A 13,542-nucleotide genomic window follows, 5' to 3' on the forward strand; every position below is an offset into this window, starting at 1 on the left:
TGTGGCATCTCTTCAGGAGACATCAGGGTCTGAAGTGCTTTTCTGGGCCACCCCGGTTCATGTAGTCAGTGTGGCTCCCCTGTCCTCACCTGGATGGCCCCAACAGCCACTGGAGTCCCCTCCCCTATGTCAATCTTTGGGTGTCCCCGCCCCATGCAACCACACCTGCACCAGCTAATAGATCAAGTGCAAATATCAGACTGAGGAGAAAGGTAGTGTGCAGGGCACCCATCCACACCCCACACACAGCTGAGCACCCCAATTGAAGCTTGCTTGCTGGAATGGAAGACTCCAAGGCCCCCTCCCCGACCTTCCACAAAACCTCCTGGAAGCAGTGTCTGGACATTCTGGGTGCCTACCAGTTTGTGATCAGCTTCCTCTTCATGGGTAAGAGTGGCTCAGGGTCACTCCTTGGGGATGAGCCAGAGCCCCCCCACCAGAATGCAGGGTTAGAGGTCAGAAAATGGCACCAAAGAGCTGAGTTTGCTGCAATTCCCTCTCTGTTGTGCAGCACCGTTCTTTACCATGCTTACCATCTTCCTCCTCTTCACGCCACTCTGGTGGCTGTCTGTGCTCTATGGGGTCTGGCTGATCATCGACTGGGACACACCCCAGCGAGGTGAGCCAAGATAGGGGAGGGAGTACCCCTCATCTCTCTGAGGTTTTGTTTGGTTGTTCAAGGGTCACATCCCAAACATGCTGGAGGCTGCTCCCTGGTTGGGTGTGGGGATAGTGGTGCTGAGCATTGCACCCCTGCATTCTGAAACTGCATTAACTCTTCCCTCCACTGCGCTCCATTTTTAGGTGGCCGGAGCTCCAAATGGATTCGGAAATGTATCATTTGGAAGCACATGAGGGATTATTACCCCATCAAGGTGACATGTTGCCTCCTGCTACAAAGACTTAGCTGGGGGAGGGGGTGTATATAGGTGTCCTGAGTGAATCCAACTCTCCCATCATGCTCCTTTGGGAGGGACAGTTGGGGCCATACCCAGTGGGTGATGCTCAGTACTTACTCACTCCTGAGTCTGCTCAGAGATTACTACTAGCAATATATATATACATATATATATACATATACATATACATATACATATACATATGGTATACTGGGGTGCAAACCTAGATTGGCCTGCATGCAAATGCCCTCCCCATTGTGCTACTGCTCTGGCCCCCACACCTTGACCCCCCCCCTCGTGAGAATAAGGCTCTCAACACTGCTGTCCTCTTCCTACTGCTGTCTCTCCCCTCTACACCCAACAAGCTGGTCAAAACAGCCGAGCTGCCCCCTGACCGGAACTATGTGCTGGGCTCACACCCTCATGGCATCATGTGCACAGGAATAGCTAACAACTTCATCACTGCAAGCACTGGCTTGTTAGAGATCTTCCCAGGGCTGCGCTTGACCTTAGTCACACTGGCCAACCTCTTCAACCTGCCAGTCTATCGAGATTACGTCATGGCCCTAGGTGAGTGCCAGGGTTCCCCAGTGCCACCCCTGTGCCCCCAGGCTGAGGGTCACAGTCTACCTCCCCTACAGGCCTGTGCCCAGTGAGCCGCCAAAGCCTGGATTTCCTGCTGTCGAGTCGCCCCTCAGGACAGGCCGTAGTCATCGTGGTGGGGGGCGCCCAGGAGGCGCTGGATGCCATCTCTGGGGTGCACCGTCTGACCCTGCGCAACCGCAAAGGCTTTGTGCGCCTGGCACTGAGGCATGGGTGAGTGTGAGTAAAGAGGCACCACCGAGTGTAAGACGAACACCCACCTAGCCCTCTGACCTCAGAGCCCTATAGGTGGTATGCTGTGTGCCCTGCACGCTAAAGTCCTTTGGGCAGATAGCCTGGTGATGCCCGCGAGTGCTGGAGGTGCCAGCAGGAGGCAGCACAGAGATCAGAGTGCACCATAGGCACAGGTGCTTGAGTCCTTTTGGATTTCTGGTACTTCTGGGGGAGCCCAGGTGTACCCAGCACTGCATCCTGGGTTCTTGGTTTGCATTTCTGGCTGAGAATCACAGCTTGGGCTGGAGAGATAGCACAGAGGTAGAGTGTTTACCTTACATCCAGCCAACCTGGGACAGACCCAGGTTTGATCCCGAGAATCACAGCTTGGAACACCCATTTAAAATATGGCCAACAGGGGTCGGAGAGATAGCATGGAGGTGGGGCTTTTGCCTTCCATGCAGAAGGACGGTGGTTCGAATCTGGCATCCCATATGGTTCCCCGAGCGTGCCAGGAGTTATTTCTGAGTGTAGAACCAGGAGGAACCCCTGAGCGCTATGGGGTGTGACCCAAAAACCAAAAACCAAAACAAAACAAAACCAACACAGGGGCTGAAGTGATAACATGTGGGTAGCGCATTTGCAATGCACACCGCTGACCCGGGTTTGATTCTCGGTGCTCGCATCACATAGGATTCTCTGATAGTGCCAGGAGTAATCTATGAGCAGAGAGCCAGCAGGAACCCCTGAGAAAAGCTGGGTGTGTACCAAAAAAATGGGTAACACCATTGGGGGCCCTTCCCCTCTTAAGGCAAAGCTTGTGGAGTTTCCCTTTACCTAAAAAAATAAAGCTTAGGCCTCCAGAGAGGCTGCAAGGGCAGAGACAAAGAGCCAAGTTTCAAGGCTGCTTGCCTGCTCTCTAGCAACACCACCTTTGTTGTCCCAATGGTACCTGGTGGGCAGAGTCCTGCTTGGCCACTCCAGGACACCCCATATCAAGGGTGCTTCCTACCCAATCAATTTTGCCTGGACTGGTGACTCATAAGCTTCTGTGGGTTGGGAGTGCAGAGGGAAGTGAAATACTAAGAACTCCTTACACTGACTTGGTGGAGCCATTCTGCAAAACAGTGATATCACACATTGATCAGTGATGTCAACACAGTGATGTCAGGTAAGGGCAAGTTTTCTCTACAGAGCTATGAAGAAGCCATGTGGAGCTTCAAGGAATACCAGCATCAGGCACTTTCTTCCAGAACCTTCTTTGCAGCAGAAATTTGCCAGCCATGAGACTGCAACCTTCGGAGGGCCGATCATGGGGGTATCCTGTCTCTCCATGCAGGGCCTCCCTGGTGCCTGTGTACTCATTCGGGGAGAATGATATCTTCAGGATCAAGAGCTTCAAGGAGGGCACCTGGCAATATGTGGCACAGGTCACCTTCAAGAAGATTGCAGGCTTCTCCCCATGCATCTTCTGGGGGCGCAGTCTCTTCTCCCCAAATTCCTGGGGGCTTCTACCCCTGCCCAAGCCCATCACTACTGTGGGTAAGTCCCGTTCGCTCCCTAGGGAAGGCACAGGGTGGATAGTCCATTGCACATGCCCATCGTCCCTGTCTCCCACAGTGGGCCGGCCCATCCCAGTGCCCCAGGTGCACCAGCCTTCCGAGGATCAGGTGAACCACTACCACCAGCTCTACATGTGTGAACTGCAGCAGCTGTTTGAGGAGCACAAGGCCAGCTATGGGGTGCCTGCCTCTGTGCAGCTCACCTTAGTTTAGGAATCCCCTTCATTGCACGCTTCCATTCCCCCAGCTTCCTGGCTCCCCATACTAGGGAAACCCCTATCTTCTGTCTGCTCCCAATAAATCTGGTAGAACAAGAGGGGCCTAGAATTCTTGCTCTGGGGCCTAAAGTGATGGTGCAGTGTGGGAGGACTCTGACCTTGCACATATCAGATTTGGAATCCCCCCAAGGCTGCCAGGATTGATCCCTGGGCACAGAAACCAGAATAAACCACCAAATGGAGACAAAAAAAAAAAAAAAAGAGAGAGAGAGAAAAAGAGAGAAAGAAAAATGTACAGGCTCTGACCTCTGGAGGGAGCTAGCCCAGGCAATGCACCCCATTTGGGCATCCATGCCTGAAGACACTCTGATGCCAGAGCTGGATCCTGAGTCAGGATCTCTTTTGTGGCGGGCTATTTTCAGTGTGGCAGAGCTATATCCTGTTGGAGCCATCTCCCTCACAAAAGTAGATTCCTAGGGGGTCACCCTACAGTGCTTGGGCTGCAGACCACTCCCATCACTACTTCCCCTGTCATGTTGGGGACACGGGTGGTTGGCATGCAGCAGATTGAGCCCAGAAGGGCCTTCTAGAGGAGATTGTTGCATAAAAGCCCTTTGGATGGGCTGGATGGTGGTGGATGGTGATGGAGGGATGGACGATGGAAGGATGAGAGACCCTTCTCTTCCAGCCCAGGACCATGTGTTTCCAACCCCCTTCAGCTGGTGGGGTCTGCAGTTTCAGATAGCGATAAGGAAATCATCCACAGACAGGTTTCAGGAGATATCAGCTCTATTCATGCCCTAGCCACGACATGTGTGGCTTACAAACCTTTTACGCTGGATCCCTATTCAGCCCTGCATTGTACCTTGTCCCTCAGCCATCTCCTCTCCATCCATCTTCCTTGTTGAATCTCTCTCCCAACTCCTCCTCTAAATCTCCTCTCATCAATCCTCCTCTGGCCTTCAGGTCAAAACCTTTTGTAAACTACCAAAGACCCCTCCCAGAAATGGGCAGGTCTTACTCTAAGGTAAAGTTATGTAGAAGATGGGGTGCAGTGACAATCTCCCCTTCCCTGAATATAAATGAAGGGTAGTAAGCTTTTGTAATCCTAACTCTGTCTTTAGCCAAAGGCGGGTAATATTCCCATAGCAAAGTGAAAATTAACATATATTAATTAAAATTAACATATAACAAATATTTCCCATAGCAAAGTGAAAATGAACATATCAGCCCTTTCCATAAACATAACTTTTTCTGCAAAATATACCTGTAACTTAAAATTTTCCTAATACTGATTTAACCAAGCACTATCCTGGAACTTCCTTGTTCCTATTTCTCTTAATGCTATTTTAACCAAGCATTTTATCCTGGAACTTTCATGTTCTTATTTAACCTTTCTCTACACACAAAGTACAAGAACGTTTATACAAAACATACATTTTGAAAACAGGCTACTACATCAAAATACACAGTAAAACATTATGCAATTGAGAACATTAACTATGGAAAACAATAAAGCACATTTAAATCAGCAAGAAAATGACTTATATCAAGAGATACACCTGAAGCAAAGTCAGATGCAGGCGGTTTTAAATCAGATCTTTCAGTTGGGCTTCACTGTTATTCTCCACCCTCTTTTTTTAAAATTTTTATGCCATCACCAAGTTGTCCAAACATGAATACACTGTGGGTTTTTATCCCATCACCAACACCAATTGTCCAGACACTGGGCTTCTCTTCCAGGAAGTCCCAGGCTCTGCAGAAGGGTCTGGGCAGGGAGCCATGCACACCTGCAACCTTTGGCCTGATCGGGAGCTTTCCACTGCTTTTTTTGCCCCGCCAGATGTCAGGACCAGGACCAAAGCAGCCGCATCAGGAGAGGAAGAGCAGTCTCTGAAGCTTTTCGCTGAGAGTGATCCACTGCAGCTTATCCCCTCTGGGCAGTTTTTCGGAAGCAGGTTTTGGCTTATCCACCGGGTGCTTCTGTGTGCATTCAAAGTTCAAAGTGGTCCAAGATGAAAGTCTGAAATTTCCAAAGTCGAAATCCAAATTCAGGCTGAAAGTCATACTCAGTAAATCAGTCAGCACTTAATAAAGTCTTTTTTTTTTTTCGTTCTTTTCTAATCAAGGTTCTTCATCAGTCTTTGAGTAGGCTGAGGTCTTTGGAAAACAAACATTTTGCAGCAAAGTCTCAGTTCTGAGCCTATGATGGGATAATTCAAATTTTCACCTCCCCTATTTCATTGGCCCTTCTGCCCCCAGAAGGGGTCTTGGCCATCTTTAAAAATGGCTCCATGTGGCCCAAGGTTTTGGGCTCACTCCAGCTAAAAAGAGACAAAATCAAACACAAAAACAGAAATCTCACCATGATTGCTGTCCTCTTAGGTCCAGGGTTCAAATCAAATTTCTGGCTCCAGGGCCCGGAGAGATAGCACAGCGTGTTTGCCTTGCAAGCAGCCGATCCAGGACCTAGGGTGGTTGGTTCGAATCCCGGTGTCCCATATGGTCCCCTGTGCCTGCCAGGAGCTATTTCTGAGTAGACAGCCAGGAGTAACCCCTGAGCACCACCGGGAGTGGCCCAAAAACCAAAAAAAAAAAAAAAAATTCTGGCTCCATATTGTTGTATAAAAACCCTTTGGAATGGCCTGGATGGTGGATGGTGATGGAGCGATTAGAGGCCTTTCTCCTCCAGCCTGGGTCACGTGTGTCTGCAAACCCCCCCCTCCAGCGGCGGGTCAGCAGTGTTCAAGGTAGCGGTGGGGAGAAAACTCACAGACAGGCTTCTTCAGAAGATATCATCTATTCAGCCCTGATCAACATGTCTGGCCTATCAAAAACCTTTTACACCGGATTCCTATTTAGCCCTGCATTGTACCATGTGTCTCAGCCATCTCTCTTCCTGCTCCCTCTATCCTCCATAATCTTCTCTCCTCAATCCCCTCCTGGCCTTCCGGCCAAACCTTTTGAGACCTCCCCAAGAACCCTCCCAGAAATGGGCAGGACTTACCCTAAGGTAAAGTTATGTAGAAAATGGCAGTGGGGTGGTAGAAATGAAGCAGCCCTAGGTGCTGAGACTGAGAATTCACACACACACACACACACACACACACACACACACACGAACACTGATACAGTTACACATACATAATCACACTCATGTACACACAGTCATACTCATACTCATCATGCTCTTTCACAATCTTCAAACATGCATATGCACTCACATACACACATACAACCACACATATAGTTTCACACACATCAATGATCACAATTTATCACACATATATTCACATTCATACACTCACTGTCTTGCCTTGTAAGCAACTGAGCCAAGTTTGATTCCTGGCACCCCCATATGTCTCCTGAGCCTCAGGAGTGAAAGAAAGGAAAGAAAGGAAAGAAAGGAAAGAAAGAAAGAAAGAAAGAAAGAAAGAAAGAAAGAAAGAAAGAAAGAAAGAAAGAAAGAAAGAAAGAAAGAAAGAAAGAAAGAAAGAAAGAAAGAAAGAAAGAAAGAGAGAGAGAGAGATGGAGAGAGAGAGAGAAAGAAAGAAAGAAAGAAAGAAAGAAAGAAAGAGAAAAGAAAGAAAGAAAGAAAGAAAGAAAGAAAGAAAGAAAGAAAGAAAAAAGAAAGAAAGAAAGAAAGAAGAAAGAAAGAAAGAAAGAGAAAGAAGAAAGAAAGAAAGAGAGAGAATGAAAGAAAGACAGAAAGAAAGAAAGAAAGAAACAAAGAAAGAAAGAAAGAAAGAAAGAAAGAAAGAAAGAAAGAAAGAAAGACAGAAAGAAAGAAAGAAAGAAAGAAAGAAAGAAAGAAAGAGTCTCAATAAGGGCCCAGAGAGATAGCACAGTGATGTTTGCCTTGCAAGCAGCCGATCCAGGACCAAAGGTGGTTGGTTCGAATCCCGGTGTCCCATATAACGGTCCCCCGTGCCTGCCAGGAGCTATTTCTGAGCAGACAGCCAGGAGTAAACCCCTGAGCAACGCCGGATGTGGCCCAAAAACCAAAAAAAAAAAAAAGTCTCAATAAGATGATCAGATGTGGGGCCATATCGATAGCACTGTGAGGAGGATGTTTGCCATTCACATGGTTAACCTGGGTTTGACCTCTGCCACCCCCATAGTGTCTCCAGAGCCCATTAGGAATAATTTCTGAGCACAGAAATGGAAGTAACCCCTGAGCACCACTAAGTGTGGCCCCCAAACAAACAAACAAAAATAAAAATTGACCTGATGTGAACTGGGATGGAAGAATAGAACAGCACCTTCTTGCACAAAGAGATAAGACAAGGGTACATGACATGCCTTGCCCTCTGCTTTTCCTGATTTTATTCTCTGGCACTGAATTTGGGCCCCCAAGCACTTCCTGGATGACATCTAAATGCCTAGCCAGGAAGAGGCCCTAAGAGTCATTGTGTATAGCAAAAGACAAAAACCAAGAAAGAAAAATATATAGCTTTATAAAGAAGGAAACCTGACTCTTCACAAGAAATTGACTATGATTGACAGATCGTTGACACTTTTCTGGGAATAACCATTTTAAGAGAGAAAGGCAGGTGGCCCAGAAGCTCAGGGACTGAGCACAGTTTCTGTTCCAGGAGACCCAGGTTTAAGCTCCCTGGGTTAGCCATGACCTGCTGTGGACAACCAGAGACCCCAGATCACAGAGCCTAAAGAAGCCCTGACCACCACTGTGTGTGGCCCCGAAGCAGAGAAAATTACAAAAAGCAAAAGAGGAGACCAAAGCAGTAACACCATGGGAAAGCATTTGCCTTACCCAATGATGGTCTGGTTTCAAACCGGGCATCCCCTAGTGTCCCCTGAGCCTGCCAGGAATGATTTCTGAGGGCAGAACCAGGAATAATTCATTAAAACTTCTGAGTGTGACCCCCAAACAAAGCAGTAAAACAAAACAAAAAGATTAGTCAAAATAATGTGGTGTTCACATTGCTGGTAGTAAAGATTAGTAAAAATAATCACTGTGGTGTTCAGATTGTTGGTCCTTGACCCCCTATGTAGGCCTGCTGGGGGGTATGGTGCTCAGTGATGTGATTAAAGGAACTGATGAGTTGCAGGATGGGAGTGTAGTATCCCCACTACTGCCACATAGCTTGCTGTGCCTTTTCAGGAGACCACAGGGTCCGGGTTGCCTTCTGGGGGCCACCCAGGTCACACAGTCAGTGGAGCTCCCCTGCCCACAGCTAGATGGTCCCAACAACCACTGGAGTCTCCTCCCCGTGTCAATCTTTGGGTGCCCACATCTCCTGCAGCCACACCCTGTGCCAGCTGATAAAGCGAGTTCAAAGATCAGGGTTTGAGAGAAAGATGGCATGCAGGGCACCTGTCCACACTTCCACATGACTGAGCACCCCAAGTGTGTCTTGACTGCTGGGATGGAAGACTCCAAGGCTCCCTTCCCCTCCTCCCCAAAAACCTCCTGGAAACAATGTCTGAACATCCTGGGTGCCTACCAGTATGTGATGACCTTCCTCTTTATGGGTAAGAGTGGCTCAGGATACTTCCTTGAGTTCCTCAACAGAATGCTAGGTCAGAAATCAGATATGGTCCACCAATGTGCTGAGTTTGTTGCAATTCCCTCACTGCTCTGCAGGACCGTTCTTCATCTTCCTCATCATCTTCCTCCTCTTCACACCGCTCTGGTCACTGCTCTATTGGTTCTGGCTGATCATTGACTGGGACACACTTTAGTAAGATGAGCCTATATGGAGTACCCCAATATGTTCTTATCTCTCTGAGGTTTTGTTTGGTTGTTCGGGGGTCACACCCAAACAAGGCTGGAGGCTGCTTCCTTGGGTGGGTATGTGATGCCGGGGATCGCCTGCATGCCCCCCCCCACTCCAGCATTCAGAAACGGAGCTGTTCCTTTTCTCCACTGCGCACCATTTCCAGGTTGTCTGAGTTCCAAATGATTGAGGAAATTAATCATTTGGAACGATATGAGGGATTATTACCCCATCAAGGTGACAGGTTGCCTTTTGCTGCAAAGAATAACTTGGGGAAGGGGTATAGACAGGTGTCCCTGGCTGAATCCACTCTCCCATCATGCTTTTTATGGGGGGGGGTCGGAGCCATACCCAGTGGGTGATGTTCAGTACTTACTCATTCCTGATTGCTCAGACATTAACTTTAGCAGTATGTATGTGTATATATATATATATATATATATATATATATATATACATGTGTATATGTATACATCTATATATGGTCAAAGGACCCTATATGTTTGATGGTGGGGAGCAAATCCAAAAACTGGAAATCGAGCTCCCATACGATCCAGCTATACCACTCCTAGGAATATACCCTAGGAACATAAATATACAATACAAAAACCCCTTTCTTATACCTATATTCATTGCAGCACTATTTACCATAGCAAGACTCTGGAAACAACCAAGATGCCTTTCAACAGACGAATGGCTAAAGAAACTGTGGTACATATACACAATAGAATATTATGCAGCTGTCAGGAGAGATGAAGTCATGAAATTTTCCTATACATGGATGTACATGGAATCTATTATGCTGAGTGAAATAAGTCAGAGAGAGAGAGAGAGAGAAACGCAGAATGGTCTCACTCATCTATGGGTTTTAAGAAAAATGAAAGACATTCTTGCAATAATAATTTTTAGACACAAAAGAGAAAAGAGCTGGAAGTTCCAGCTCACCTCAGGAAGCTCACCACAAAGAGTGATGAGTTTAGTTAGAGAAATAACTACATTTTGAACTGTCCTAATAATGAGAATGTATGAGGGAAATGGAGAGCCTGTTTAGAGTACAGGCAGGGGTCGGGTGGGGAGGAGGGAAACTTGGGACATTGGTGATGGGAATGTTGCACTGGTGATGGGGGGTGTTCTTTACATGACTGAAACCCAAACACAATCATGTATGTAATCAAGGTGTTTAAATAAAAAAAATTATTTACGAAGTATTTTATTGTATGCTACTGTATATAAAATAATTATACTTGTGAAACAGAAATTAGTGAAAATTCAGAGAGGTAGATTAAGAAAAAAAATCCAGGTTAGCCTGCATGCAAAGCGAATGCCCTCCGATAGTGCTATGGCTCTGACCCTCACATTTTGACCCCCTTGTAAGAATGGGGTTCTCAGGCCACTGTGTTCTTCCTCCCTCTGTCTCTCCCCTCGTCCCCAACAAGCTGATCAAGTCAGCCGAGCTGCCTCCCAACCGAAACTATGTGCTCCGCTCGCACCCTCATGGCATTATGTACATGGGATCCTGCTGTAACTTCGCCACTTGGGGAACAGATTTCTTAGAGATCTTCCCGCGGTTGTGTTTGAATGTCGGCACCCTGGCCAACCTCTTTAACCTGCCAGTCTATCGAGATTACCTCATGGCCCTAGGTGAGTGCCAGGGTCCCCCAGTGCTGCCCCTGCGCCCCCAGGCCGAGGGTCACAGTCTACCTCCCCTACAGACATGTGCCCCGTGAGTCGCCAGAGCCTGGATTTCCTGCTGTCAAGTCGCCGCTTGGGGAAGGCTGTGGTCATCATGGTGGGGGGCGCTCTGGAGGCGCTGGACGCCATTCCTGGGGTGCACCGTCTGAGACTGTGCAACCGTAAAGGCTTTGTGCGCCTGGTACTGAGGCATGGGTGAGTGTGAGTGAGGGGGCATAGCTGAATGTAGGGGTAGAACCTTCCTAGCCCTCTGACCTCTGAGCCTTATGGCTGGTATGCTGTGTGCCCTGCATGCTAAAGCCTAGCCTGTTGATGACCTCGGGGACTGGGAGGAGCCAGCAGGAGGCAGCACAGAGTATGGTGTGCACCATAGTCATTCATTGTTGAGTTCTCCCTGCTGGGTTCCTGGCACTCCTGGGGGGAAACAGTGTGCCCAGCACTGCATTCTGGGTGTCTTGGGTTGTATCTCAGGCTGAGGATCAGCGCTTGGGACACACCACTTTAAAAAAATGGCCAACTCAGGGGTCGGAGTGATAGCACACTTAGTTTTCTTGCACATTGCTGACCCGGGTTCAATCCCTAGCATCACATAGGATTCTCTGAGCCTGCCAGGATTGATTTCTGAGAGTAGAGCCAGCAGGAACCCCTGAGAAAAGGTCTTGTGACCCCCCAAAATGAGTAACATCATTAATGGCCCTTTCCCTCTTAAAGGCAAAGGCTGTAAAACTTAGGCCAGTGGTCTGCAAGCCGTGCCTCGCGAGCCACATGCGGCTCTTTACACTTTTTAATGCGGCTCTTCTGTGCACTGGGCAGCCGCTCCAGGAGTCAGGACTTTGCTCCTAGCCTCTGTCAGTGCACGCCCAGTGTGGCTCTCAAAATAAATTTCAATCGTGGTTTTGGTGAGATTTGGCTCAGTTGGAAAAATTTAAAATAAAGGTTGCCCACCACTGGCTTAGGCCACCGGAGAGTGCTGCAGGGGCAGAAACACACACAGCTCCAGGTATCAGGCTGCTTCCTGCTCTCCCATAACTCCCACCCCTTTAAGTTTCAACAACAGATCCCTGTAGGAAGAGCCCCACCTCGATGCTACAGGATATCCCATATCAGAGGTTCTTCTCACCCCATCAATCACGCCCTGGTTGGTGACTCATGAGCTTCTCTGGATTGAGGGTGCAGAGGGAAGGGAAAGCCTGGGAACTCCCACTACATGGATTCAGTTCTGCACCACAGTGACTTTACACAGTGACCGGTGACCTCAATACAGTGACATCCCTGAGGCCAAGCCTTCCTGCGGAGCTAGGAAGAGGCTGCCTGGGACTTCCTGGAAACCCAGCATCAGACACATTCTTCCAGAACCATCTTTGCAGCTGGAATTTGCCAGCCATGGTACTGAATCCCTCTGGGTGCCCTTTCATGGGGTGTCCCATCTCTTGCCCGGCAGGGCCTCCCTGGTGCCTGTGTACTCGTTCAGGAGAATGATATATTCAGGGTCAAGACCTTCAAGGAGGGCACCTGGCAGTATGCGGCACAGGTCACCTTCAAAAAGATTGCAGGCTTCTCCCCATGCATCTTCTGGGGCCGCAGCCTCTTTTCCCCGAATTCCTGGGGGCTGCTGCCCCTGTCCAAGCCCATCACCACTGTGAGTAAGTCCTGATGGTTTCCCAGGGAAGACACGGGATGGGGTACCCCACTGCGATGCCCACCGGCCCTGTCTCCCACAGTGGGCTACCCCATCCCGGTGCCCCAAGTGCTCCAGCCCTCTGAGGACCAGGTGAACCACTACCACCAGCTCTACATGTGAGAGCTGCAGCAGCTGTTCGAGGAGCACAAGGCCAGCTATGGGGTGCCTGCCTCTGTGCACCTCACCTTAGTCTAGAAATCCACTTCATTGCACCCTCTCACTCCCCCAAGCATGTTGACCCCCCATGTTGGGAACGCCCATCTTCTATCTTCTCCTAATAAAATTGATAGATCAAGAAGGGCCAAGAACTATTGTTCTGAGGTGAAAGCTAGTTTGCAAAAGTTTGAAAAGGCAATGGAGAGTTTCTGCCACCTGGTATAAACAGTGGCTCAATATCACCCAAGAAAACCTCCCTGATTAAGATGCTTGTGCTAAGGTTCCAGTATGTGCCCACAAGTAGGGACAAGAATGAGGAATTTCAACGAGAGTCCAAGATTTGACTCAGGTCCATAAGAAGAGGAGGGAATGTTAGGACCTGAATTCTGAACAAGGAAGGATGCCATTTTGTAAAAGCCACATGGCAGACTTCTTCTTAGATTCTGAGCAGGGAGTGTCACCATTTTGTAAGAAGCACATGGTGTAAGGCACATGTTAGGTCTTCACAAGCCTATTTCCATAGACCCCGCCCCAAGCTACCTGGCCATACCAGGTATCCTATCAGGAAAGAACAAGAGAGCAGTAAGAAGGTACCCCTAGACAAGAGCCAATCATTTTAAAGATCATCAGAAAGCTGGAACCTTCCGATATCCCTTCCCTATATAATCTTCATTATGACCTTGGGCAGGGCTTATCTCCTTTGGGGGATGGCCCTGGCTGGTCAGGCTGGAGGGTTAAAGTATTAAACATTAAAAAAAAATTTTTTTTCCTCTGGGG

The 13,542-nt window shown here is 48.4% G+C and overlaps 1 protein-coding gene and 1 pseudogene across 1 annotated transcript; both read left to right on the plus strand.

The window, feature by feature from the left end:
* Window positions 1–281: 281 nt before the first annotated feature.
* On the plus strand, window positions 282–3,490 carry LOC126029938 (2-acylglycerol O-acyltransferase 3-like). Its single transcript, XM_049788168.1, has 7 exons — window positions 282–387; window positions 512–619; window positions 805–875; window positions 1,265–1,469; window positions 1,541–1,715; window positions 3,055–3,257; window positions 3,336–3,490. Exons 1-7 carry the CDS (start codon window positions 282–284, stop codon window positions 3,488–3,490), a joined length of 1,023 nt encoding a protein of 340 aa, XP_049644125.1.
* Window positions 3,491–8,885: 5,395 nt separating this feature from the next.
* Window positions 8,886–12,804, plus strand: LOC126029939 (2-acylglycerol O-acyltransferase 3-like; annotated as a pseudogene).
* Window positions 12,805–13,542: the final 738 nt, after the last annotated feature.

This window comes from Suncus etruscus, chromosome 15, assembly GCF_024139225.1.
Source record: "Suncus etruscus isolate mSunEtr1 chromosome 15, mSunEtr1.pri.cur, whole genome shotgun sequence".
Taxonomy (NCBI): Eukaryota; Metazoa; Chordata; class Mammalia; order Eulipotyphla; family Soricidae; genus Suncus; species Suncus etruscus.